The sequence below is a fragment of the Molothrus ater genome, chromosome 20, assembly GCF_012460135.2.
Source record: "Molothrus ater isolate BHLD 08-10-18 breed brown headed cowbird chromosome 20, BPBGC_Mater_1.1, whole genome shotgun sequence".
In the NCBI taxonomy this organism is placed as follows: domain Eukaryota; kingdom Metazoa; phylum Chordata; class Aves; order Passeriformes; family Icteridae; genus Molothrus; species Molothrus ater.
The window spans coordinates 8,678,180-8,701,705 of NC_050497.2; the positions used below are offsets into that span (position 1 = coordinate 8,678,180).

The 23,526-nt window shown below is 55.2% G+C and overlaps 1 protein-coding gene across 2 annotated transcripts in view; it reads left to right on the forward strand.

Moving 5' to 3' along the window:
- The first annotated feature begins 1,448 nt into the window (after positions 1–1,448).
- The window catches only part of OLFM1 (olfactomedin 1), a 36,089-nt gene continuing 14,011 nt past the window's right edge, over positions 1,449–23,526 (forward strand). Inside the window, exons 1-3 of one of the 2 annotated variants that reach the window (XM_036394033.2) lie at positions 1,449–1,975; positions 16,804–16,953; positions 22,361–22,516. In XM_036394033.2, coding sequence (XP_036249926.1) covers positions 1,910–1,975; positions 16,804–16,953; positions 22,361–22,516 — 372 coding nt within the window. In that variant the 5' untranslated portion in view covers positions 1,449–1,909. Of the gene's footprint in view, positions 1,976–13,714; positions 13,981–16,803; positions 16,954–22,360; positions 22,517–23,526 lie in introns of those variants that run through there. The other variant, XM_036394032.2, reaches the window with a different exon arrangement.

A 23,526-nucleotide genomic window follows, 5' to 3' on the forward strand; every position in this document is an offset into this window, starting at 1 on the left:
CTGGAAGGGCTGCCACAACTTTCCCTTAAATATTTGCTGATGCAAACAACACAGAAAGCTTTTTTCCAGTTTGCTCTCAGCTTTTTTGTCCCCATGGAGGCTCAGCCACAAATTTCCTGGTTCCTGCTGAGTTCCGTGATGGCAGAACTTGGAAAGCATCAGCTCATCCCTGCACAGACCCCATGTCCTGCTCCACTGCCAAGGGCTCCAGATAAAGAAACCCTGGAGCAATCAGGGGGAAATTCTCTGCTGGGGGGCTCTGCTAATTGTGGGAATTCCTGTTGGGAAGGAATTTCTGTTGTGGAATTAAATAATCACCAAGAGATGATCTCTGGAGCAGGGGGGGGATGCTCTTCACTCACAGCAACACACACTGATATATTCCATAATATTTATGGGGTCCTGCAAGAAACTGGGGATTGGGAAGCATTCAGGGGGGCGTGTGAGAGAGAAATGGGGGGCAGGAGCTGCCAGGGAGGGGCGGGCACCGCCTGCAGCCCCCGGGGCACCACAGGTGAGGCTGGGGTGTGACAAAAGGATTCTCACGTCCTCGTGCTGCCCCCAAATCCTGGGGAGCTGAGCGGGGCAGGGGATGGAGCTGGGAGCCTCCCCCAGGGGCTGGTTTGGGGTTTGGGGGGGATCAGATCCCTGGGCACCCCCCCTTGCCCTGAGGGATGCCCGGAGATCAGGGGAGCACAGGGAAGGGGTGCAGGGTGGGATTGAGGATGGGAATAAGGATGGGAATAAGGATGGGAATAAGGATGGGAATTAAGGGTGGGGTTCAGGATGAGAATTAAGGAGGGGGTTCAGGATGGGGTCAAGGATGGGGTTCAGGGTGGGATTAAGGATGGGGTTCAGGAGGGGAATTAAGGAAGGGAATTAAGGATGGGGTTCAGGAGGGAAATTAAGGATGAGGTTAAGGATGGGAATAAGGATGGAGTTCAGAGTGGGAATTAAGGATAGGGTTAAGGATGGGGTTAAGGATGGGGATAAGGATGCTGTTCAGGATGGGAATTAAGGATGGGAATGAAGGATGCAGTTCAGGATGGGGTTAAGGATGGGGTTAAAGATGAGATTAAGGATAGGGTTAAGGATGGGGATAAGGATGCTGTTCATTATGGGAATTAAGGAGGAGGTTCAGGATGGGAATTAAGGACAGGGTTCAGGATGGGAATGAAGGATGCAGTTCAGGATGGGAATAAGGATGGGGTTAAGGAAGGTTTTAACCCCCTGCTCCCCGTGGGGTCCCCGCAGCCTCAGCCGTGCTCCCGCGCCTGCTTTTCCCCCTCTCCCTTTGCCGTGTTTAGTTAAATTTCCCCCGCCTTACTTGATGTCACATCCTGTTCCACAGCCATCCCCTGCTAGTAGCCAGCCCTACCAATTCCTTTCTTTTTCTTTTTTTTTCTTTTTTTTTTTTTTTTTAAATCCCTGTCCTCTCCCCATCACCCCCCTTTTCCAGGCAAACTTTTGGCAATAGCAGAGATAATCGCTGCGTGCTCCGCCGAATTTCTCTTCGCAAATGTCTTTGGAGCAGGGGAGCCATTAAAAAAAAAAAAAAAAATTAAATAAATTACCAGACAGCCAGCACCGAGAGCAGAGGAGAGAAACTGGGATCCCAATAAATATGCAAAGTGAAGGCTCTGCTGAGCAGATTTCTGGCATCGCTTCCCGAGGGTGCTGAGAGCCACCCGCAAAATCAGGCTGGTTTTTTAATTATTATTTTTGCCGTTTGTCTTTTTTTTTTTTTTTTTAATAGCGTTTTGTTGTCCTTTTTTTTTTTTTAATTTTTTTTAATATATAAATTGAAATATTAATAAGAATAAAGGAGGCAGCGAGGCTCGGGGACGGCGCAGGGGAGGCTCGCCCGGAGGTGATCTGTATGCGAGCTGCCTAGAACGGGCTGCGAGAGATGCAACCGGCAAGCAAGCTGCTGACCCTCTGCTTCCTCATCCTGATGGGCACAGAACTCACCCAAGTAGGTCCAGCTCTTCCTTTCCCCACTCCCCCTCCTCCTCTCCCTTTTCTCCCCAACGCCATTTTCTGCTAAACCTCGAGAGCAGCACAGGAACCTGCCGGGGCATGGATGCTGCACCTGCCGGGGCATGGATGCTGCACCTGCCCGGGGATGCTGCACCTGCCCGGCCGCCCCTTCCCCGAGCATCACCTGTGCCCTGCCCCGCACCTGGGCACGGACCACGCTGCCCTGGGGGGGATTCGGGCCGTGGGACCCCCGCAGGAGGGGCAGCCCCTATGGGGGATGTTGGGGTCACCTCTCCCGGCTCACCTGGGGGGCTGCGGGACCCCTGGGTGGGGCTGGAGCTGCTGGCCCGGGTGGCCACAGGGACCAGGTGGGAGTGCTGTCCCTGCTTGTCACCCCCCACCCCGACGGGTTCTCGTGTGGGGGTAGCTGTGCTGGTTTTAGGTGACATTTAAATGTCCCTTGGCGTTGGCATCTGTGACAGCCGGGTGGGAGACGGGGGCAGTTGATTTATCCCCCTCTCTCCACTCCACCTGCTGGTTTTTTGGGGTTTTTTTTGGTTTTTTTTGCCTGGATTTCCATGCTTTTCTCTGCTGTCCCAGCCCCTGGGCTGAGTGAGGCTGAGTGGGGTTGTGGGGGGAGGAAAGGAGGCACCCAAAATCCGTCTCTTGCAAGTGGAATTAAAACTCCATTTGACTTCTTGAGGCTGACTGGGGAGAGGCAGGCAGGGCGATTGTCTTTTGTTGGTTTTTTTTTTCCACCAGTCCCTGAGGAGAGGAAGAAAAAAAGTAATTGCAAGAGGATGCTCTAGATTGTGGGGTTAATTGTTGTGCTGCCTGGAAGCACAAAAAAAAAAAAAAAAAGGAAAGAAAAAGCAGCTATAAATAGGAGGGGAATGGAGGCTTCTTAGTGTAGGAGCAATTAGCAGCTGGGCTCTCATCCTGGCTGCTTTCTGGAGATGATTTTTCCCTTTCTCCCAGTGACAAAGCCCTCCCTGTCACTGCCCTGCTGCTGAAGTTTGAGCCCCTGGAGCCTTTTAGGCTTTGCACCCTGCCAGGATTCCTGGGAGGATGCAAAGCCAAAAGGAGAGCCCAGATCTGCCCCAAATCCCGAGAGAAGCCGAGCAGCCCAGAATGCAGGCAGGGAAAGGGGGGAGAAGCCGAGCAATCCGGGGGCTGTGGGGATGAGGAGGGGTGGGGAGGAAGAAGCAGAGCAGCCCATTGTGCGTGAGGATGCTGAGGGTGCGCATGCGCCGCGCTGGACAAAGAGCCAGGACCACCAGCACGGCGGCTCCTGCCCACCTGGGCACGGCTGGGGGCGGCCACGGGGCACGGGGGGTGGCAGGGATGTCACCCCAGTGTCCCTTCAGCTTCCCCAGGGGTCACAGCACAGCCTGGGCACCCGGCGCTGTCAGCCCCTGGCCGGCCTGGGCAGCATCGAGCGGCTCTGGGGGATTTTCCGAGGGGAAAACAAGGGGGAAACAAGGGGAAAACAAGGGGGAAACAAGGGGAAAACAAGGGGGGAAACAAGGGGGGAAACAAGCGGGGAAACAAGGGGGAAACAAGGGGGGAAAGAAGGGGGAAAAGAAGGGGGAAAAGAAGGGGGAAAAGAAGGGGGAAAACAAGGGGGGAAACAAGGGGGGAAACAAGGGGGGAAACAAGGGGGGAAACAAGGGGGGAAAAGAAGGAAAAACCAAGGGAAAAACTAGGGAAAACCAAGGAAAAACTAAGGGAAAGCAAAGGAAAAGCAAAGGAAAAGCAAGGGAAAAACAAGGGGAAAGCCAAGGGACAAACAAGGGAAAAGCCAAGGGAAAACAAAGAAAAACCAAGAGAAACCAAGGGAAAACAAAGGGAAAACAAAGGAAAGCCAAGGTTTCTGCCCGGCCTGGCTCTTTTCTCCTCTCCTTGCTTCCTCTGTGACTGCAGCACCTCAACTTTGGCAGCAACTTTAAATCGTGGTGGGCACAGGGAGCCCAGCGGATCCTGGGCAGAGAGCCCTGCCCTGCTGGTGGCAGGAGGTTTGAGCCCCTGCTAAAGCCTGGCTTAGCTGAGCCGCCCTGCTGGGGCTGCTCTCAGCTCTGCAGTGCCCACCTGGGCAGGTGCCCTGGGCCTGGCACTGCAGAGCCCTCCTTGCCCTGGCACAGCTGGCAGGTGCCAGCCCCAAATGCTCCTGCCAGCCCGGGCACTGCCCTGCTCCGTGCCAGGCCGGCTCTGCTGGGCCCTCCAGAGAGCCTGGGCAGCAAGAGGGGAGGCTGGGGCATGCAGGGGGCTGATCTCAGCTTTGCTGCTGGTGCAGGAGCTGCTGCTGACAGTGACAGGACAGGCCACAGGGAAGGGAGAGCTGGGGACAGACATGGGCACTGAGCTGGGGACAAAACTGGGGACAGAGATAGGCACAGAGATGGGGACAGAGATGGGCACAGAGCTGGGGACAGAGATAGGCACAGAGCTGGGGACTGAGATGGGGACAAAGCTGGGCACTGAGCTGGGCACTGAGCTGAGGACAAAGCTGGGCACTGAGCTGGGTACAGAGATAGGCACAGATCTGGGCACCGAGCTGGGCACCGAGCTGGGTACAGAGATAGGCACAGATCTGGGCACTGAGCTGGGCACCGAGCTGGGTACAGAGATAGGCACTGAGCTGGGCACTGAGCTGGGCACTGAGCTGGGCACAGAGATAGGCACAGATCTGGGCACTGAGCTGGGCACCGAGCTGGCTCCCAAACAGGGCTGGAGGGGCCAGCCTGGCCTGGCTCTGGGATCCCTGGGGCTCTCTGCAAGGCGTGGGTGCTGCAGCACCCTGGGGTGCCCCCCTGGGTGCAGGGAGGGTGCTGGGGGCACAGGGGCGATGCCAGGCTGAGGCTGCAGCCCTGCTTTGCCCAGGGCTCCCAGACCCGGCTGGGGTGGGGTGACCTGTGTGGGACAAGGGGGGAGCTGCCCCCAAACCCCCCCAGGTGTTTGTGCTGTGCCTCCATCCCCCCTGGCAGGGCTGAGGGGAGCCTTGCACGAGGCATTTCCCCTCTCTGAGCTGCTCTGTGCCCAGCCCGGCCTCTCCCCACGGCTCAGCCACACCCTGCAATGCCCCATCCTGCTGGGGTGCAGGGTTTGGGGTGCTGGGCAAAGTCTGGGGCTGCCTGTCCCTGTCCTCCCCTTGGGGACACCCAGGGCACCTCTCCTGGTGCCCATGGGGGGACAGAGCCAACCTCTGCTCTGGAAGGATCTGCCAGGAGGGCAGAGCCTGGGGCTGCTGTGGGACAGCCAGGGCAGGCAGCAGAGGGGGGGCTGGGGTGCCAGATGCTGGCTGTCTGTCTGTCTGTCCGAGCTGTCCCTTTGTCCTTTTGCTGGGATATTGCAGTGAAAACCTCCTGGAATTCCTCAAAGTTCCCTCAGGAGCTGCAGGGTGCTCCCACATCCACAGCCCCAGTAATTCTGGGAGCAACACCTTCCTGACATGAAACGTTTATAGGGCTTCTGCAAGAGGGAAAAAAAAAAAACCTAAAAATATGAATTATCTTCATTTACCCATTGGTTTTCCCTAAAAGAACCTCAAGTCCCTGTCAGGGCTGTTTGCAGGGGGAAAAAACCCCTAAAAATATGAATTATCTTCATTTACCCATTGGTTTTCCCTAAAAGAACCTCAAATCCCTGTCAGGGCTGTTTGCAGTGCCCAGCCCAGCTGCCTCCTGCCCATGCAGGATTTCCCAGTGCCCAGTTTGGTGCCCAAACCTCCTCCCCCTGGCAGGCAGACATGTGCACAGGGGTAGGATTAAGCTGCAAATCTGCAGCCTGGAACAGGAGGCAGCTGCCTCATAAACCAATTTGTGCCTTGTCTTGCTTAACTTCAGCTGGAACCAATAAAAAATTAAAAAAAAAAAAAAAAACAGAGGTAATTTCCAGCCCTGGCTCGTATTTATTGCTGGAGTTATCAGTCCTTGTAATCAGCATTAGCACCACACGTTAATACAAAGCTAATTACTATCAGAGGCAATTAAGCAGAGCACTGGGGGAAGCTGGAGCAGGGAGGGGACAGCGTCACCTCTGCTCTGCTGGAGCTCCCCACAAAAGGGGACAAGGCCGGGACACCCCAGCAATGCCCATCTGGGATTTGCGGCTTTTTGGGGTGCCCCAGGCGGGCAGGGGCAGGTGGGCTTGGAGAAGCAGAGACACAGAGATGTGCCTTGGGGCCAGCAGCCCCCAAATGTGGGGCACAGCAGCTGGGAATGCTGATTTTCCTGCTCCTGCTGGTTGTTCCTGCTCTCCTGGAACCGAGCCCGCTGCCAGCCCCCACACTGGCTTGAGCTGCACTCCTGACCCTTTGATCCTGCTCAGGGACCCCTTTTCCTGCTCAAGAACCCCTTTTGTCCTGCTCAAGGACCCTTTTATCCTTCTCAGGGACCCCTTTTCCCTCCTCAGGGACCCCTTTTCCCTCCTCAGGGACCCCTTTTTCTGCTCAGGACCCTTTTCCTGTGCTCAGAGACCCTTTTTCCCTGTTCAGGGACCCTTTTATCCTACCCTTTTATTCTTCTTAGGGACCCTTTTTATCCTCCTCAGGACCCCTTTTATCCTCCTCAGGACCCTTTTATCCTTCTCAGGAACCCCTTTTTTCCCTGCTCAGGACCCTTTTATCCCTCTCAGGGACCCCTTTTTTCCCTGCTCAGGACCCTTTTTTCCCTGCTCAGGACCCTTTTTCCCTGCTCAGGACCCTTTTTCCCTGCTCGGGTACCCTTTTATCCTACTCAGGAACCCTTTTATCCTTCTCAGGGACCCCTTTTCCCTCTCAGGGACCCATTTTTTCTGCTCAGGACCCCCTTTTTTCCCTGATCCGGACCCATTTTTCCCTGTTGCCAGCCCACCCTCCCCATCCTGCAGGGACAACAGAGGGACAACGTCAGCACTGAGCCCAGGGCCAGGAGCAGAGCTGTGTTTGCTAGAAAGCAGCACAGAGAACAATTCTTCCCTGGGAACTCCCTCAGGGACTGGAGGTGCGTGCCTGACCCAGGGAAATGTGCCCAAAAAACTCCTCCAAAAATCAGGAACCTGGGCTGGTTCTGAGCTCTTGGCACCTGCTGCAGATCCTGGGCTCAATGACAAGAGCAGCTTCAGCTGAACACAGCTTTGGGCACGTGAAGGGGACGTTCCCTTGCAGAGTTCTTGCTCCCAGAGGAAAGGAGAGGTTCCAGAGGGTTTTTCATGCAGGAGCAGGGAGTGTCCAGAGCTGGGAGCTCATTTCCCAGAGCAGCTTGGGCTGCCTGATCCCAAAATGTGCCTGGCCCTGGAGTCAGCCGCAATTCTCACACAGATTTACCAGGAACTGGCAGGGATCCCCTTCATCCACCCTTTGAGGTCTTAAATTCCTTTCCCTTCCTTTCCCTTCCTTTCCCTTCCTTTCTCTTCCTTTCCCTTCCTTTCCTTTCCCTTCCTTTCCCTTCCCTTCCCTTCCCTTCCCTTCCCTTCCCTTCCCTTCCCTTCCCTTCCCTTCCCTTCCCTTTTATTTTCTGTCCATCTCTGCCTTCCCACAATGAGGGGAAAACTTGTGATCAGCATCCATCTCCTGCAGTCAGGTTTGTGCGAGTGGTGGCAGCAAAAAAAAAAAGTGACAAAAACCAGGCAGAAACCTCGGGATATTTGGAATTGTGACCCCCAAAACCGAGGGGGAGCTCAGTGCCATTTCCTGTGAGCTGCTGAGGCGCCCCTCAGAAGGCTGGGATGGGCACAGAGGGGGCTGTGGCTGCCCAGGACGGGCTGCAAGGGGTGAGAAATGGAAGGGTGAAGGGTTATTCATATTTTTATATATTCATATATTCATAAACCCTCTCCTTGTGCCCAGAGCAGGGTCCAGGCCTCTCCCTGGGTGCCTCTGAGGTGCTGGGCAGAGGGCACAGAGCGAGGCAGGCTCGGAGCCCCGGGCTGGGCTGGCACCTCTGTGTGCCCAGCACCACCCAGCAGCCACAGGAGAGGCTCTGAATTCGGGCACTTCTTCTTCTCTGTGTGGTTTATTTGGAGCAGAAATCCTCAGCCCTGCACATCATCCCCAGCAAAATTTGGCAGCAAGAGGAGTGCCAGGGGGCACAGCCCCTCAGGTGCTTTTTAGGGGTTTTTTTGGGGGGTTCTCTCCTCCCCACAGCTGCACCCTTTGGGGCAGGGGTGCATCACAGGGACAGCCCCTGGCATCAGCATCTGGCACCAATCAGGGCTCCAGGAGGGGTGGGAAGAGGCACTGGAGGCAGCAAAGCCTCCAAGGGGACCCTTCAGAGCCCCTCCAGCAGCTGCAGGAGGGAGGAAAATCCCAATCTGAGCTTTTCAGGAGGGAGGAAAATCCCAATCCGAGCTTTTCAGGAGGGAGGAAAATCCCAATCCGAGCTTTTCAGGAGGGAGGAAAATCCCAATCCGAGCTTTTCAGGAGGGAGGAAAATCCCAATCCGAGCTTTTCAGGAGGATCCCTGACATTCCAGAGCCAGGTCCTTGCAGAGAGGACAGGCCCCAGAGTGTCCAGGCCACCCCAGAGATGTCCAGCACAGAGAGGAGGAGCTCAAAGAGCAGGATTGGGGCTGTCCTGTGCTGCAGTCTGCAGTCCTGACCCCTTTTCCCTGATGTGGGAAGGGCACTGAGCTCATGGCACAGCTGGCATCGTCCTCCTGGGTGTCACCTCAGCTGTCCCCAAGGCTCCAGCGAGGTCTGGGGCTGTTAAAATCCCTGATTTTAATAATTTTAGTTTTAATCCAGATTTGAACAGGGATTGGGTGTGGTTTATTTAGAGCAGGAATTCTCTGGTTTATTTACTGTTAAAATCCCAGATTTGAACAGGGATTGGGTGTGGTTTATTTAGAGCAGGAATTCTCTGGTTTATTCAATGTTAAAAATCCCAGATTTGAACAGGGATTGGGTGTGGTTTATTTAGAGCAGGAATCCTCTGTCCTGCACATCATCCCATAGCAAAATTTGGGAGCAAGAGCAATTCGGGGCACTTTTTCCTCTCTGTGTGGTTTATTTAGAGCAGGAATCCTCTGTCCTGCACATCATCCCCATAGCAAAATTTGGGAGCAAGAGGAATTCGGGCTCTTTTTCTTCTCCAAGCAGCCAGGAGAGGGAGACAGTGACCGCCGTGTCCCCGCGCTGCCACCGCCGATTGTCGCCGATTGTCGCCGATTGTCGCGCACCCTGACCCTGGCGGGGCTCCCCCGGGCTCCGAGCTCTGCGTTCTCCTCTGGCCGTGTCCACAGGGGTCCGAGGATGAGGGAAGGGACGAGGATCTGACTCCGTGTTTCAGAAGGCTTGATTTATTATTTTATGATATATATTACATTAAAACTACACTAAAAGAATAGAAGAAAGGATTTCATCAGAAGGCCGGCTAGGAATAGAAAAAGAAAGAATGATAGCAAAGGTTTGTGGCTCGGAGAGAGAGTCCGAGCCAGCTGGGCTGTGATTGGCCATTAATTAGAAACAACCACATGAGCCCAATCCCAGATGCACCTGTTGCATTCCACAGCAGCAGATAACCATTGTTTGCATTTTGTTCCTGAGGCCTCTCAGCTTCTCAGGAGGAGAAATCCTAGGGAAAGGATTTTTAATGGAAAGGTGTCTGCGACGTTCTCCCTGCCGGCAGAGGAATTTTCGGGGCAGCAGCTCCTTTGGGAGACCCTGGTCTCTGATTTATCCCGTGCTCTTGCTCTTTCTCTGCCCAGAATGCAAAAAAAAAACCAAAAAAGTGATCAGGAGAAAGCTGAGCTTGGCCACTTCAGGGGTTCCTGCAGATGTGGTGGTGGAAAAGTTGATTTTGAAGGACCAGAATCCAGCTGGGAAAGCCCCACCAGGGCAGAGAGGGCCACCTGAGGCTCTTCCTTGCTGCTTTCATGCTGGTTCCTGTGTTGGGCTGCAGAATAAGGAAAGGCAGCTCTCCCACATGAAATTCCCTGGATTTTTGGTTGGTTTATTCTTTTTTTTTTTTTTTTTTTTTGCCACACTGGGCTTTTAAAAGCAGGTAGATGATCAGGGTGAGGCAGAGCTCCTGTGTTTGCACCCCACCTGTATGAAAAAGTGACAGAAGTCATTGTCCTGCTCACTGCAGCTCATCACACACCAGCAACTCCAATTCCTGCTCTGCACAGCCCTGCATCCCTAAAAAGGGGAACAGCAGCTCCTGGGAGCCTCTTTTTCCACCAGATCTGGGATTTGGGGTGGGCTCAGCTTCCATGGCCATGCCTTGGGGAAGGGCTGTGACCCTTCCTGCTCCTGGCAGGTCATTGATGCATTAAGACTTTTCAAAGGTCTTTAATTTAAAAAATTTAAAAAGATCTGGAAGAACATTTTGATGTCCTTTCCTTAACTCCATGAATCTAGGCAGCAACAAAAAAAAAAGAAAACAAATTCCAAAATTCCCCCAAAAATGCTGCTTTTGATTCTTTCATAAACACTGCAAACAGGAGAGAGAAAAGAAAGAAAGAAAGAAAGAAAGAAAGAAAGAAAGAAAGAAAGAAAGAAAGAAAGAAAGAAAGAAAGAAAGAAAGAAAGAAAGAAAGAAAGAAAAGAAAGAAAAGAAAGAAAAGAAAAGAAAGAAAGAAAGAAAGAAAATCCCCCAGGATTTCTCTTTTTCCCCCATTATTACAGGTACAGCTCCTCTCTGGGCTTTGCTGGCCCTGTCTGGAGGAGCTTTAATCATGGCAGAGCAGGAAGGGAATGGGAATGAAATCACCTGCCTGCCCTGCTGGGAAATGAGGTTTCGGCCCAGCTGGGATCCAGGGCAAGGCACAGGAGGGATTTTTATTCAGAGCAAAGCACAGGAGAGATTCTTAAATTTAAATACTGCAATATCCACAGGATTAATTCCCATGTATGTGTCTGGAGCAGACAAATATGAGGGATAAACTTCCCTGACAAACTCTGTTCCCAAAAGAACCTTGGGGCTGTTGGGATATCAGCACTGGGGTGGGAAATCAGAGGGGCAATCAAGGCCTGAGCACAGCAAAGCACCTGGCAGAGCAGGGATTTGGGATTCCTCCTAAAAGGTGGAACTGTTCCAAGTGTGTGGGGTTTTTTGGGGTTTTTTTGTTTGTTTGTTTGATTTATTTTTGGGTTTGTTTTTTTTTTTTTTTTTTTTGCCTGATGAAGCTGCTCCTGTCCCCCCAGCCTGCTCCTGCTCCCTCTGCCCAGCCTGGCTGTGCTGGGATGATCCCACAACAAGGGCCACGTCCCCAGCAGGGGACAAGGTCCTGGTGAGGTGGGACACAGTCCTGGTGAGGTGGGACAAGGTCCTGGTGAGGTGGGACAAGGTCCTGGTCAGGTGGGACAAGGTCCTGGTGAGGTGGGACAGGGTCCTGGCGAGGTGGGACATGGTCCTGGTCAGGTGGGACAAGGTCCTGCTGAGCTGGGACACGGTCATGCTGAGGTGGGACAAGGTCCTGGTGAGGTGGGACATGGTCCTGCTGAGGTGGGACAAGGTCCTGGTGAGGTGGGACACGGTCCTGGTGAGGTGGGACACGGTCCTGCTGAGGTGGGACAAGGTCCTGCTGAGGTGGGACAAGGTCCTGGTGAGGTGGGACAGGCCAGCTGAGCAGGGATTGCATTTTGGGCCTTCCTGCTTCCCTGCTGGGATGTGCTCTGCACATCACCCGGGTGCTGGATGTGAGGTGGGTCAAGGTTTTGGGGCAACCAAACCCCCACCCCAACAATTCACAGCAGTGGAACAGCAGCTCTGGAGGGCTCAGGTTTGGGGCTGGGCTGGTCAGACTCTGGTGGGAATGTGGTGGCTCCCAGGGCCAGCCCATGGAGCAGCTGAGGCTCCCTGCACCCGTGTCAAGGTTGGGGCTGTGCCACAAGGCAGGGGTGACACTTGTGTCCTCTGCAGAGGGACAGGGGCTTCATTTCTGTGCTGCTTTGCACAGGGAGCTCCGAGGTTCTCTCAGGGAAGGATGCAGGAGCTGTGGAGTTCTGCTGGTCGGAGGTTTGGCTTCTGAAGTCACCAGGGCACTTCTTCAAGCGGCTTCGGGACGCCTGAGTGGTGACCAAGCCCAGGTGACATTCCAGGCTGGCCGGACAGGCTGTGCGCCCTTTGCATCGCTCGGCAGCCAATTCCTGCGCGGGGAATGAGGCGGGAGCAGGGCTGACCGTGAGCTTTGGTTTGTCCTTCGTGCTGTCGTGGCAGGACGTGGCGAGGTGACAGTCGGGGGTGTGGGGGATGCTCTGACAGCCCAGCCCGCTTGGACCTGGGGACCGCAGGGGACCCGCAGGGGACCCAGAGCCCGCGGGTCTGTGCGGGAGAGGTGCCACACTGCGGTGAACGGGTCCGGCTCCCCTTGGTCCTGGCACGGCTCCGTGTCCCCGCCGTGTCCCCGCCGTCCCCGCGACCACCGAGCGACCCCGGCCCGCAGCGCCGCTCACAGCCGCCAGAGGGCGCCACACGCCGCAGTGGGGGAACCGCACCCCCCCAAAATCCCTTCCGCCTGCTCCCCAAAATCCCTTCCATCTGCTCCCCAAAACCCCTTCCATCTGCTCCCCAAAATCCCTTCCACCTCACCCCAAAACCCCTTCAATCTGCTCCCCAAAACCCCTTCCATCTGCTCCCCAAAACCCCTTCAATCTGCTCCCCAAAATCCCCTCCATCTCCCCCCCAAAACCCATACATCTGTTCCCCAAAATCCCTTCCACCTGCTCACCAAAACCCCTTCTACCTCCCCCCAAATCCATTTCATCTCCCCAAAATCCCTTCCACCACCTCCCCAAAGCCCTTTCCACCTCCTCCCTAATTTTCCCTCTCTCCTCATTCCTCTCCCCCCACCCAATTTATCTCCTCAAATCTTCTTCCCTCCCCCCAAACCTTTCTCTTCCTTCCCCATGCCTGTCCCCCTCTGCTCAATCTCTCCCCTCTCCCCAATTCTTTCCTTTCTCTCCAAGCCTTTTCTCCCTGATCCTTTCACCTCTCCCCAAATCTTTTCTCCCCAAATCTTTTTTCTCTCCTTCCTTCCCCTTCCCTGTCCCAAATCTTTCCTCCCCATATTTTTTTTTCTCTCCTTCCCTTATCTTCCCCTTCCCCAGATCTTTTCTCCCCAAATCTTTTATCTCCAAATCTTTTCTACCCATACCTCTTCCCTTTTCCCACTCCCCTTTTCCCAAACCTCTCCTCCCACTCCCTTCTCCTCAGACCTTTTCTCCCTGATTCTTTTAAGTCTCCCCAAATCTTTTCTCCCCAAATCTTTTTTCTCTCCTTCCCTCCACATCCCTGTCCCAAATCTTTCCTCCCCATATTTTTTTCTTTTCTTCCCCATAATTTTTCTTCTCTCCTTCCCTTCCCTCCTCCTTCCCCAGATCTTTTATCTCCAGATCTTTTCTCTCCAGATCTTTTCTCCCCAGATCTTTTCTCCCCAGATTTCTTCTCCCCAGATCTTTCATCCCCAAATCTTTTCTCCCCATACCTCTTCCCCCTCCCCATCCCTCCCCTCCCCTTTCCCCAAACCTCCCCTCCCACTCCCTTCTCCCCAAACCCTTTTCTCCCCTCCCTCCCCGCACTCCGCCGTCCCCTCCCTCTCGCCCATCTCCCACCGCAGTGTCCCCCCTGCTTGGGCTCTGCCCGTCCCTCCCGCTCCGGTCCCGCCCCGGTTCCGCCTCCCGCAGCCGCTCGCAGGGGCTGGGGCTGGGGCTGGGGCGCAGGGAGCCAGCCCCGCTCCTCCGGCTGCACAGCGGGCACAGCGCCGGGCAGGGCACAGGAGGAGGAGGAGGAGGAGGAAGAGGAGGAGGAGGAGGACGATGGGGCGGCGGCGAGCGGCGGCGGCGGCGGGGCGGCTGGCGCAGCCCGAAGGCAGCGACATGGAGCCCGGCGCCGGTGCAGAATGAAGGGTGCCTGCCGCCCCCCCCGCAGACATGTCTGTGCCTTTACTCAAGATTGGAGTCGTCCTCAGCACCATGGCCATGATCACCAACTGGATGTCGCAGACGCTGCCCTCCCTCGTGGGGCTCAACACCACCAAACTCACGGCGGCCACGGGCGGCACCTTGGACCGCAGCACGGGAGTAAGTGCGGGAGGGCTGCGGGGCACGGGGAGGGCTGCCCGGAGCATCCCGGAGCATCCCCGAGCATCCCGCATCCCGGAGCATCCCCGAGCACCCCGCATCCCGGGGCACGCCAGCCTCCCGGAGCATCCCCGCGTCCCGGAGCATCCCGGAGCGTCCCCGCATCCCGGAGCGTCCCTGCGGCCGCTCCCCGCCGCCGCGCAGTCCCTCCCCGCCCGGCTGTCACATCTCTCCTTGCCCAGGTGTCCCCGTGGCCGGCAGGGTCCCCCCCTGCAGGATCGCCGCCCCTCGAGTGTCCCCGCGGTGCTGCGGGAGCGGGCATGGGGCGCTGGCAGGGGATGGGGGTGACGGCGCAGGGAGCGTCTCTGCCTCTCCCCTCCTCTCCTCTTGCACGGCCACCCCCCCTTGGCGCCGGGGGGTGACTCGGCTGCCTCCCCGCACCGTCCCTGCCGCCGAAGGGATGCAAAGTTTCCCTCGTGGCCGCTGCAAAAGCCGCCGAGGGAGCGGGCGCGAGTCCCGGGAGGCGCCTCCGCTGCTCTCCCTCCGCGATCCGCCCTCGGAGGGATGGGGGAGATGCAGCCGCGCTGGGCACCCCCTGTCCCTGCTCTGCTGGAGAGCTGGGGCCGTGCCTGAGCTTCCCACCTTGGGAATGGCTGGGAAAATCATTGCAGTCTGTCTGTCTGTCTTCCCTGAGCAGGGAGAGTCGGGCACCTTTCTCCTGCAGGCTGCACGCTCGTGCTTTCTGACAGAGCCCCGCTGCTGCAGCTCTGCTGTTCCCGGAGTATTCCGTGTGGTTCTTGTGCTGCTCAGTGAATGGAGCTGGGATCTTTTTATTTTTTTTCTCCACGTTGTCAGGGTTTATGAGATCCATTTATTATTCTTTTTTTTTTTTTTTTTTCCCCGGTTGTTTTAGCCAGGGAATCCAATTGCGCGTCCGCCCGGGCATGTCTGTCAACGTGGGCATTTGCAAGGTGATTTGTTCTGTAGGGAAGTGGTGGAAGGAACATTTCCCTTCTGGTTGGGGACACGGTGACACTTTCAAAGTGCTCCGAGCCTGGGTTAGGATTAACTAATGGATTATGCCGTGAGACAGAAGGAAAATTGAGAGCAGAGAGGGGAACGCGCTGTGTTTGGGGTGGGCTCTGTTCCCCGGCGTGCCCTCAGCGCTGCATCGCGTCCCTGCTGGGGATTCTGCACAGGGCTCGGCTCCGGGCTTCCCCTGCCTGGAGCGGAGGGGAGAGATTGTCCGGGAAGCTCCTCATGCCCGGGGAACGGGCACAGAGAGGGGGGGGAACGGAACTCGGGGTGTCCGTAGGTCGGGGTGTCCGTAGGTCGGGGTGCCCGTAATTCGGGGTGTCCGTGCCTCGGGGTGCCCGTAATTCGGGATGTCCGTGCCTTGGGGTGTCCATACCTTGGGGTGTCTGTGACTTGGGGTATCCATGCCCTGGGGCGTCCATAATTCGGGGTGTCCGTACCTCAGACTGTCCAAACCTCGTGGTGTCCATGCCTTGGGGTGTCTGTAATTCAGGGTGTCCGTGTGTCCGTACCTCGCGGTGTCCGTGCGCTCAGCCCAGCGCGTCCCCGGCTGCCAGACCCGGCCCCAGACCCCGGCGGGCTCTGCAGAGCTGGGGGCACTGCTCAGCCCTCGGCAGGGCACTGTGCCCTCCCTGGTGGCCCGGGCACGTCCCTGTCCCAGTGTTAAGGGCTCTGTCCCCATCCCTGTCCCCGTGTTAAGGAGGGCTCTGTCCCCATCCCTGTCCCCGTGTTTAGGAGGGCTCTGTCCCCATCCCTGTCCCCGTGTTAAGGAGGGCTCTGTCCCCATCTCTGTCCCCATGTTAAGGACTCTGTCCCCATCCCTGTCCCCGTGTTTAGGAGGGCTCTGTCCCCATCCCTGTCCCCGTGTTAAGGACTCTGTCCCCATCCCTGTCCCCATGTTAAGGAGGGCTCTGTCCCCATCCCTGTCCCCGTGTTAAGGGCTCTGTCCCCATCCCTGTCCCCATGTTTAGGAGGGCTCTGTCCCCATCCCTGTCCCCGTGTTAAGGAGGGCTCTGTCCCCATCCCTGTCCCCATGTTTAGGAGGGCTCTGTCCCCATCCCTGTCCCCGTGTTTAGGAGGGCTCTGTCCCCATCCCTGTCCCCGTGTTAAGGACTCTGTCCCCATCCCTGTCTCCATGTTTAGGAGGGCTCTGTCCCCATCCCTGTCCCGGTGTTAAGGGCTCTGTCCCCATCCCTGTCCCCGTGTTAAGGAGGGCTCTGTCCCCATCCCTGTCCCGGTGTTAAGGAGGGCACTGTCCCCATCCCTGTCCCCATGTTTAGGAGGGCTCTGTCCCCATCCCTGTCCCCATGTTAAGGGCTCTGTCCCCATCCCTGTCCCCGTGTTAAGGACTCTGTCCCCATCCCTGTCCCCATGTTAAGGAGGGCTCTGTCCCCATCCCTGTCCCCATGTTAAGGAGGGCTCTGTCCCCATCCCTGTCCCCATGTTAAGGAGGGCTCTGTCCCCATCCCTGTCCCCGTGTTTAGGAGGGCTCTGTCACCGCAGCAGGGCAGGGCTCCCACCCCGATGTGCCCAGCACCCGGAATTTTCACTGTTCCCTGTGTCCCTGCTTTCCCACTCGCGTTGCCTTCGTGTTTTCAGCTCTTCCTCTCCTTTTCAGAGCTTTCTCTGATTCGTCCCCAATCCATATTTTTGCATTCCAAGTGAATTTTGCCAGCTGGGCCCTCGGAGGAGCCTCCACTCCCTGCCACGTCCTCATCCCCCTTCACCTCCCAGAGCCCTGCCAGGCCTCCCCTGGTTAATTAACCCATCTCTCCCTGTGTTAATTAGGTGTTGCCTACCAACCCAGAGGAAAGCTGGCAGGTGTACAGCTCTGCCCAGGACAGCGAGGGACGTTGTATATGCACAGTGGTGGCACCTCAGCAGACGATGTGCTCGCGTGATGCCAGGACAAAGCAGCTGAGACAACTCCTAGAAAAGGTAATGCTTGGCCCCTGCTGCCAAAAGTGCTTTGGTTTGGTGGGAGAGAAACCTGAGCTGAGCCTTGGTTTCCAGGGAAAACCCCTTGGGATGGTTTTTCCATGGGGAGCTGTCCCTGTGTGTGTAGTGGGGAATAATCAGCTGAGGGCAGGAGGAGAATTCTCTTTAAGTGTTTTCTGAGAGGAGAGCCTGGCCTAAGGTCAAGGGAAAACTGCTGAGATCAAAGCACCAATATTGAACCGTATCTCTAAAAAAAAAAATCTTAAAAATAAAAAAAAAATCCCCTTTTTTTTATTCTGTTGGCACAAGCAGTTTGAGAGCAGACTCAGCAACAGGAGAGGAGAGAGAATTAAAAGCCCAAAGCCAAGCTTTTCTAGGCAAGGTGGTATTGAAAAGGTCAAGTGAAACCCTGCAAGCTGTCGCCAGCAGGTAGCACAGAGATGACTCTCTGTGGTTTTCTGCCTAACGTTGACATCCTCTTGATTAGTTTTTAATAGTCTGCTGTCCGAAAAGATCAAAAAATCTCATTAGGGAAACATCCCCAATAACAAGGAATTTTCCAGATAATAGATTTCAGTGAAGAAATGCTGTTTCATGTGAAATTGTGCTCTTGTCTTGCAAATATGAGCTGGCTCCTGTGCTGGATATATAATTAAACCCCATCCCCTAATGCTATATTGGCCTGTGCCGTGCATGACAAAAGAATTTTCATCCTGCTGCTTTGGGGAAAGCTGCTGTATTAATTCCCTCTAACAATATTAAACCTCCACTTAACTGATTTCCCCATGTGCTGGGGACAATAAAGCCAGCCAGGAAACATTCAGCCCTAAAACAATCCTTTGGGTTGTCAGAGGCTGCTAAAAATAATCCCAAGTCAGGCTTTTCTTTCTCACAGCAATAACACCCTGGGTGCTTTTGCTCCTGAGAGGCAGCAGGATTTATAAACAGCTCAGAGGTGCTCCCAGAACTCCTCATCCACTCCAAACAATCAGGATTTGACCCAATGCCCTCTGCTGATGGGCAGGAGTTGGGAATGGGAGACCTGGGATAACATCAGGAGGGTGGAGGTGCTCAGTGGGGTTTTTTTTAATGCAGCTCTCTGGCTGCCAATGGAGAAAAAGTGAGGGAGGAGCAGGATTTCTGGGCGTGTGTTGTGGGATATGATACCTGCCTGCTAATCCGGCTGCATCTCACTCCCACGCTAACCTATATGAAAAACCCCAAAATAAGGAACAGGCTCTTAGTGCCAGACATCTGATCCCGATGGAGGCTGAACTTATCATCCCTGGAGTTGCAAACAACTGCAGAGCAGAGCTTCCAGCTTCCCAGGGAGGATTTCAATCCTGAAATCTCCTTCCCTCAGCTGGCATTCTAACCCTGGCTCTGCGATGGGGGGAAATTGCAGCTCCTGGTTTCTCCCTGGCAGCAGAGGAAGCAGCACAATGTGTCAAGGGGGAAATTGTGGTTGGGCTTTCCAAGGAGCAGGCGTGGAATTCACCCATGGAAATGGTGTTGCAAGGCATCAGCTGCATGTGTGTGCACACAAAGCAATTAGAGCATCTTCAGGGAAATCTCCATGCAGGAATCTTTTGGGATTTGGAGGTTCAGAGCTGCCATCCATCCGTGCTCAGCTCACGGGGATGAGGACGTGTGTAGGAAGGGAAGGAGTGCTGGGCACCCTGGCAGGTCACAGAGGGGAGGGAGGGCAGCCAGGGCTGCACAGGGTGTTCAGCCCAGGGTTTGACACTCGAGGTGTCTGAGCTCATCCTTGGCTGGGCCACGCCGAGTCCTTCCAGCCTCACACGCGGCAGGTGCTGAGTGCAGCCCTTGGACTGCACCCAAACCAGGACATCGCCTCAGTCCTGCTCATCATCACGTTGTGTTTGATCTCCAAACAGAATCTGATTGATTGATTGATTTGTTTATTTGTCTGGCCCTGTTATCAGGCACAGCTTCCTCTTCTGCCGGTGAAACCATTTCTGGTTTCCTGCCAATCCTTCCTCTCAGCCAGTGCTGATTTCCAGATTTTACAGCTCTTTTTGTTCCTCTGGTGGTCACTCCCAGGACGGTGCCATCTCTTCTCAGCCATCACTGCCTCGTGCAAACCTTATCAGATGAACTTTTCATTTCCTGAACCATCAGCTGAGTCCATTTCTCTGCTGATTTTTCCCCCAAACCTTGGAAATCTCCCCCAAGATTCCTCTTGCTCCATCAGTTTGTGCAGCTCCCCAAGGCTGAAGGTTGATCCCAGCTGAAACCCCAGAGCTGGGCTCAGAACAACCCTTTTGGAGCTGCCAGGAAAGGCTGATCCACAGGGAAGTTTGAGCAGGGTTTAAACCTTGGATCTGACCTTATAAACCTCACTGAGGTCATCAGGCCAACGCTGACTCCCTGTGACTCTGGTTTAATTGTGAATCAGCTCCTCAAACAGGATGACAAGAGCAGCACTGGAAGCTTCATTTGTATTAATTTCCTATTTCAACTGCTAAAAATAACTCTTTTCTCCCAGACAGCCACAGGTATCTGTCTCACATTATCTTGGTGAAAATGAGGTTTCAGGCTGAGAGAGGAGGCAAAAAGCATTTTCAGGCGAGGTTGGAGGACTGCAGCTGATGGATGGAGCTGAGGGAATTTAAGAGGCACTATCCTTGGGCCTGAGTTCATTAGAGCACTTCTGTACATGCTTCAGCCTGGGCTCCAACAGGCTCATTGAAACCTAATCATGTGCCAAAGTGCTTTGCTGGATCAAGGGCATAATATGCTAATGAGGGAAAAGAGGCAGATCCTCAGTGCTGGGGCTGGCAGGATTCTCAGGCTCATCCCTGCAAATCTGGCCAGGACCTCGCCCGATGGAAAACAACACAGGCAACAAACACCCACTCTGGGCTTGTGAAACCCACCCCAGAACAGCACAGCAGCTCATTTGAGGCACCTCTGTGCAGAGGCACGTGAGGAGGGAATTTTCCTGTGCTTCAGGGGGGAGCAGAAACGTTCCAGAGGTGTTTGAGGGCAGCAGCCTGGGCGAGATGCTCTCAGAGCAGAGTACATCCCTCCCTTCCCACCACCTGAGAGAGAGCCCAAGGAGCCTCCCAAAATTTTACTCAGCAGACTCAGGTATTGCTCTGTCATTACAGAAACGCTCTTTTTCTGGTTATTTGCAGCTGGGGTTAGGCACTAGTGGAATAAATGGGATTAATTTTGCATGAGCCCTACAAGTCACCCCTCTCTCTGCTCCTTGGAACAATTCTGCTGCTCAGCTCGAAGGACAGGCTGGATGACTGGAATAAAAGTAGCTTGGCAGCCCAGCCATGCTTGTCTAAGGCTCCTCTTCTCCTGCCTCAGGGCACAGAGAGGTCTTCAAACCCCTCCACATGCAGCCCAGGTGAATTAACACCCGCTGAGAGCTGACATTCCCTGCGGTAGGCACAGCTTAATGAGAGCTGACCAGGCTCTGGCTGAGCTCAGCTTTGCTCTTTTCTCCTCCAAACCTTGTTCTGCACTTCCCTGCTCCTCACACCTCCCTGAGCAGCTCCTGGGGAGGTCAGGGTGCTGCTGCTGCTTCATCTCTGAGCCTCAGAGACCACAAATAGCTTCACCTTTGCTGAGGAACACTCTGGCCCCCGGAGCAGTTGTACAGAACACTCCAAAGCCTGTTGGCCTTTGCCATGCAGCTCATCCATACATTTTTAATAGACCCCTGCAATAGTTTCAGTGTCATCCTGCATGAGCAACGGGCACTGTGATGGTTTTTCCAAGCTGGAGGGGCACCCTTGGCATTTGCCCTGTGCTGTCCTGCCGTGCCCTCACTCTGCCACTCCAGGTAAGTCCCAGCCCACCGCAGTGGGATTTGCCAGAGGAAATGTGGGATTTTCACCACTCCTTCCCTCCCCACCCCAGCTTGGCTGCAGTGAGGATGCAGACAGGAGCGGATGTGGCACCCATCCATCCGGGGAGCAGATCCATCCATCCACCCACAGCCAAGCAGGATGGGAGAAGGATGGGATCAGGATGGGAGTGGGCTGGGAGCAGGATGGAATCAGGCTGGAGCAGGATGGGAGCAGGATGGGATCAGGATGGGATCAGGATGGGAGTGGATTGGGAGCAGGATGGAATCAGGATGGGAGCGGACTGGGAGCAGGCTGAGAGCAGGATGGGAGCAGGATGGGAGCAGGATGGAATCAGGATAGGAACAGGATGAAATCAGGCTGGAAGCAGGATGGGAGCATGATGGGATCGGGCTGGGAGCAGGATGGAAGCAGGATAGGAACAGGATGGGATCAGGATGGGAGTGGGCTGGGAGCAGGATGGAATCAGAATAGGAACAGGATGGAATCAGGCTGGAAGCAGGATGGGAGCATGATGGGATCAGGCTGGGAGCGGGCTGGGAGCAGGATGGAATCAGGATAGGATCAGGATGGAGACAGGCTGGGATCAGGCTGGGATCAGGCTGGCTCAGGAGCAAGGCCCTGACGCAGCAGCAGCAGCAGCAGCAGGCTGGGTGCCTGATTCACTTCACCCACAGACGTCATGGTGGTGGTGGCACGGCTGGGGTGACGTGGCGGTGGCAGGAGCAGCACCCGTGGGCTGAGCCCTGTCACGTCCCCACCGTGGGACAGACACGTCCGGCCCCGCTGCAGAGCCCTTAAATACGGCTCGGTGCTAAATAGGAGCTGACGTCAGACCCGTTCCACCTCTCCCAGCCTGGAAAACAGGAGGGAATATCTTAATAATTCAGATGGCAGCCAACCTTCAAAATCAGGTCAGCCTCGCTGGCGTTCCCCTCCCCTCCTCACACCTCCAGCTCGTTTTGTCACCGCCAGCCCAGCCAGGCTCCTTGCATCATTCCCTGGCGGGGCCAGATGGGCTCCGGGCGGGAATGCGGCACCGCTCGGCTCCCACAGGGGTGCCAACCATGCCCGGTGCTCCCCGGCCCCAGGATGCCCTCCCTGCCCCTGGGTTGGATGTGGCAGGTGCTGCTGGAGCAGGCTGGGTGGATCATGAAGTTCTGCTGGTTTGTGCTCACCAGGGGATGGAAATGTGCACCTGGGCTGGAGCTTTTCCCCCCAGCCAGGTGTGCTGCTGTCACCTCTGAGCTCACCCCGTGCCACAGCAGGTGCCTGTCAGAGAGGCCAGCCTGAGTTTAACCTCAACTACACCCCTCATTTCCATGTCAGATTGCTGAATCCTTCTCTGCAGAAAGGAAAAAAATCATTTATGAAAGCAGTTTTGCTGTGTTTTAGAGCACGGGGTGGTAATCTGGGAGCTGCTGTTGATGAGGCAGTAAATAATGCATGGGCTGATTGCCCTTTAGCTGTGCTGAGCTTGTGGGAAAGGTCAGCCTTGGGATGCAAGGGGGGCTGCCTCGCTGCTGGCAGCACTTTTTAATGAGTCCCTTCTCGTTTGGCAGGTGCAAAACATGTCCCAGTCGATAGAGGTGTTGGACAGGAGGACTCAGAGAGACCTACAGTACGTGGAGAAGATGGAAAACCAGATGAGGGGACTGGAATCCAAATTTAAGCAAGTGGAAGAAAGCCACAAGCAGCACCTGGCAAGGCAGTTTAAGGTAGGTCTGATTTCCAAACTGCTACGGGAGCTGTGCCCAGGGGATTGTGGCCCTGGCTCCCATCAGGGGAGCCCAGCTGTGGGGTCCTTCCTGCCCAAAGCACAGCCAGATCCAGGCTGTGGCCTCACACCCTCAGCCCTGCGTCTTGTTTTAGGGCAAAAGCACAAATCTCGGTGCTCCCACACCCACCCGTGTGCCCGAAACAGGGCGGTGCAGGGTGATTCCATCAGGGGGGTCTGCAGGGAATCACCCCAGCTCTGGGTGAGGTGGGCTCCCCTCTGTGGCCAGGCAGCTTCTCCATGCCATGCCCAGCACCCATTTCTTGGGGAAAAAACCCCAAGAACTGGGGCTCCCTTTGCATTCCTGCAGCACGTGGCAAACCACAGCGGGCAGTCACCAAACCCCATCTCCCCTGGGGGTGGCTGGAGAAAGGAGTTTATCAATCAAACATCACCCCCCCTGAAAAAAACAAAACAAAACAAAACAAAATACAATTATTACAGCTGTCCTCAGGCTGGCAACCTGCACATCTCCAGGATTTTGGCCAATTTGGGGTGTTGGCAGCAGAGGCAGCACCTTCTGATGGGTTTTGTGTGGTGTCCTGGTGCTGGGCAGAGGGGGAGAGGAGCTGCAGCCTCTGGAATGCAGCTGGCACTGGGAGCAGTGGCCAAACCCTCAGGAAGTTGCTTGAGGATGAATGAAATTGCCAAAAAAGATGTTCTGAGCAATACTGGAATCTTAAATTTTAGCCGTGCTGTGGGTTAATAGATATAAAAAATCGAATGGAAGAGATTTCTGGTGGAATTTGGGGACTTTTCTGATCAGCCACCCAGCTGATTCCCACCCTCATTTGCAGGCAGCTGGCTGGTATTTTAAAGCAGATTTTTTTTTTAATGCTAAATACTGAAATACCATGATTATCTCATAAAAAGCTGGGAAGATGGTTCTTAAAACTTTTCACCAACTCCACCTCCTCCGCTCCCCATCTCCAGTTACTGCAGGACCCTAAA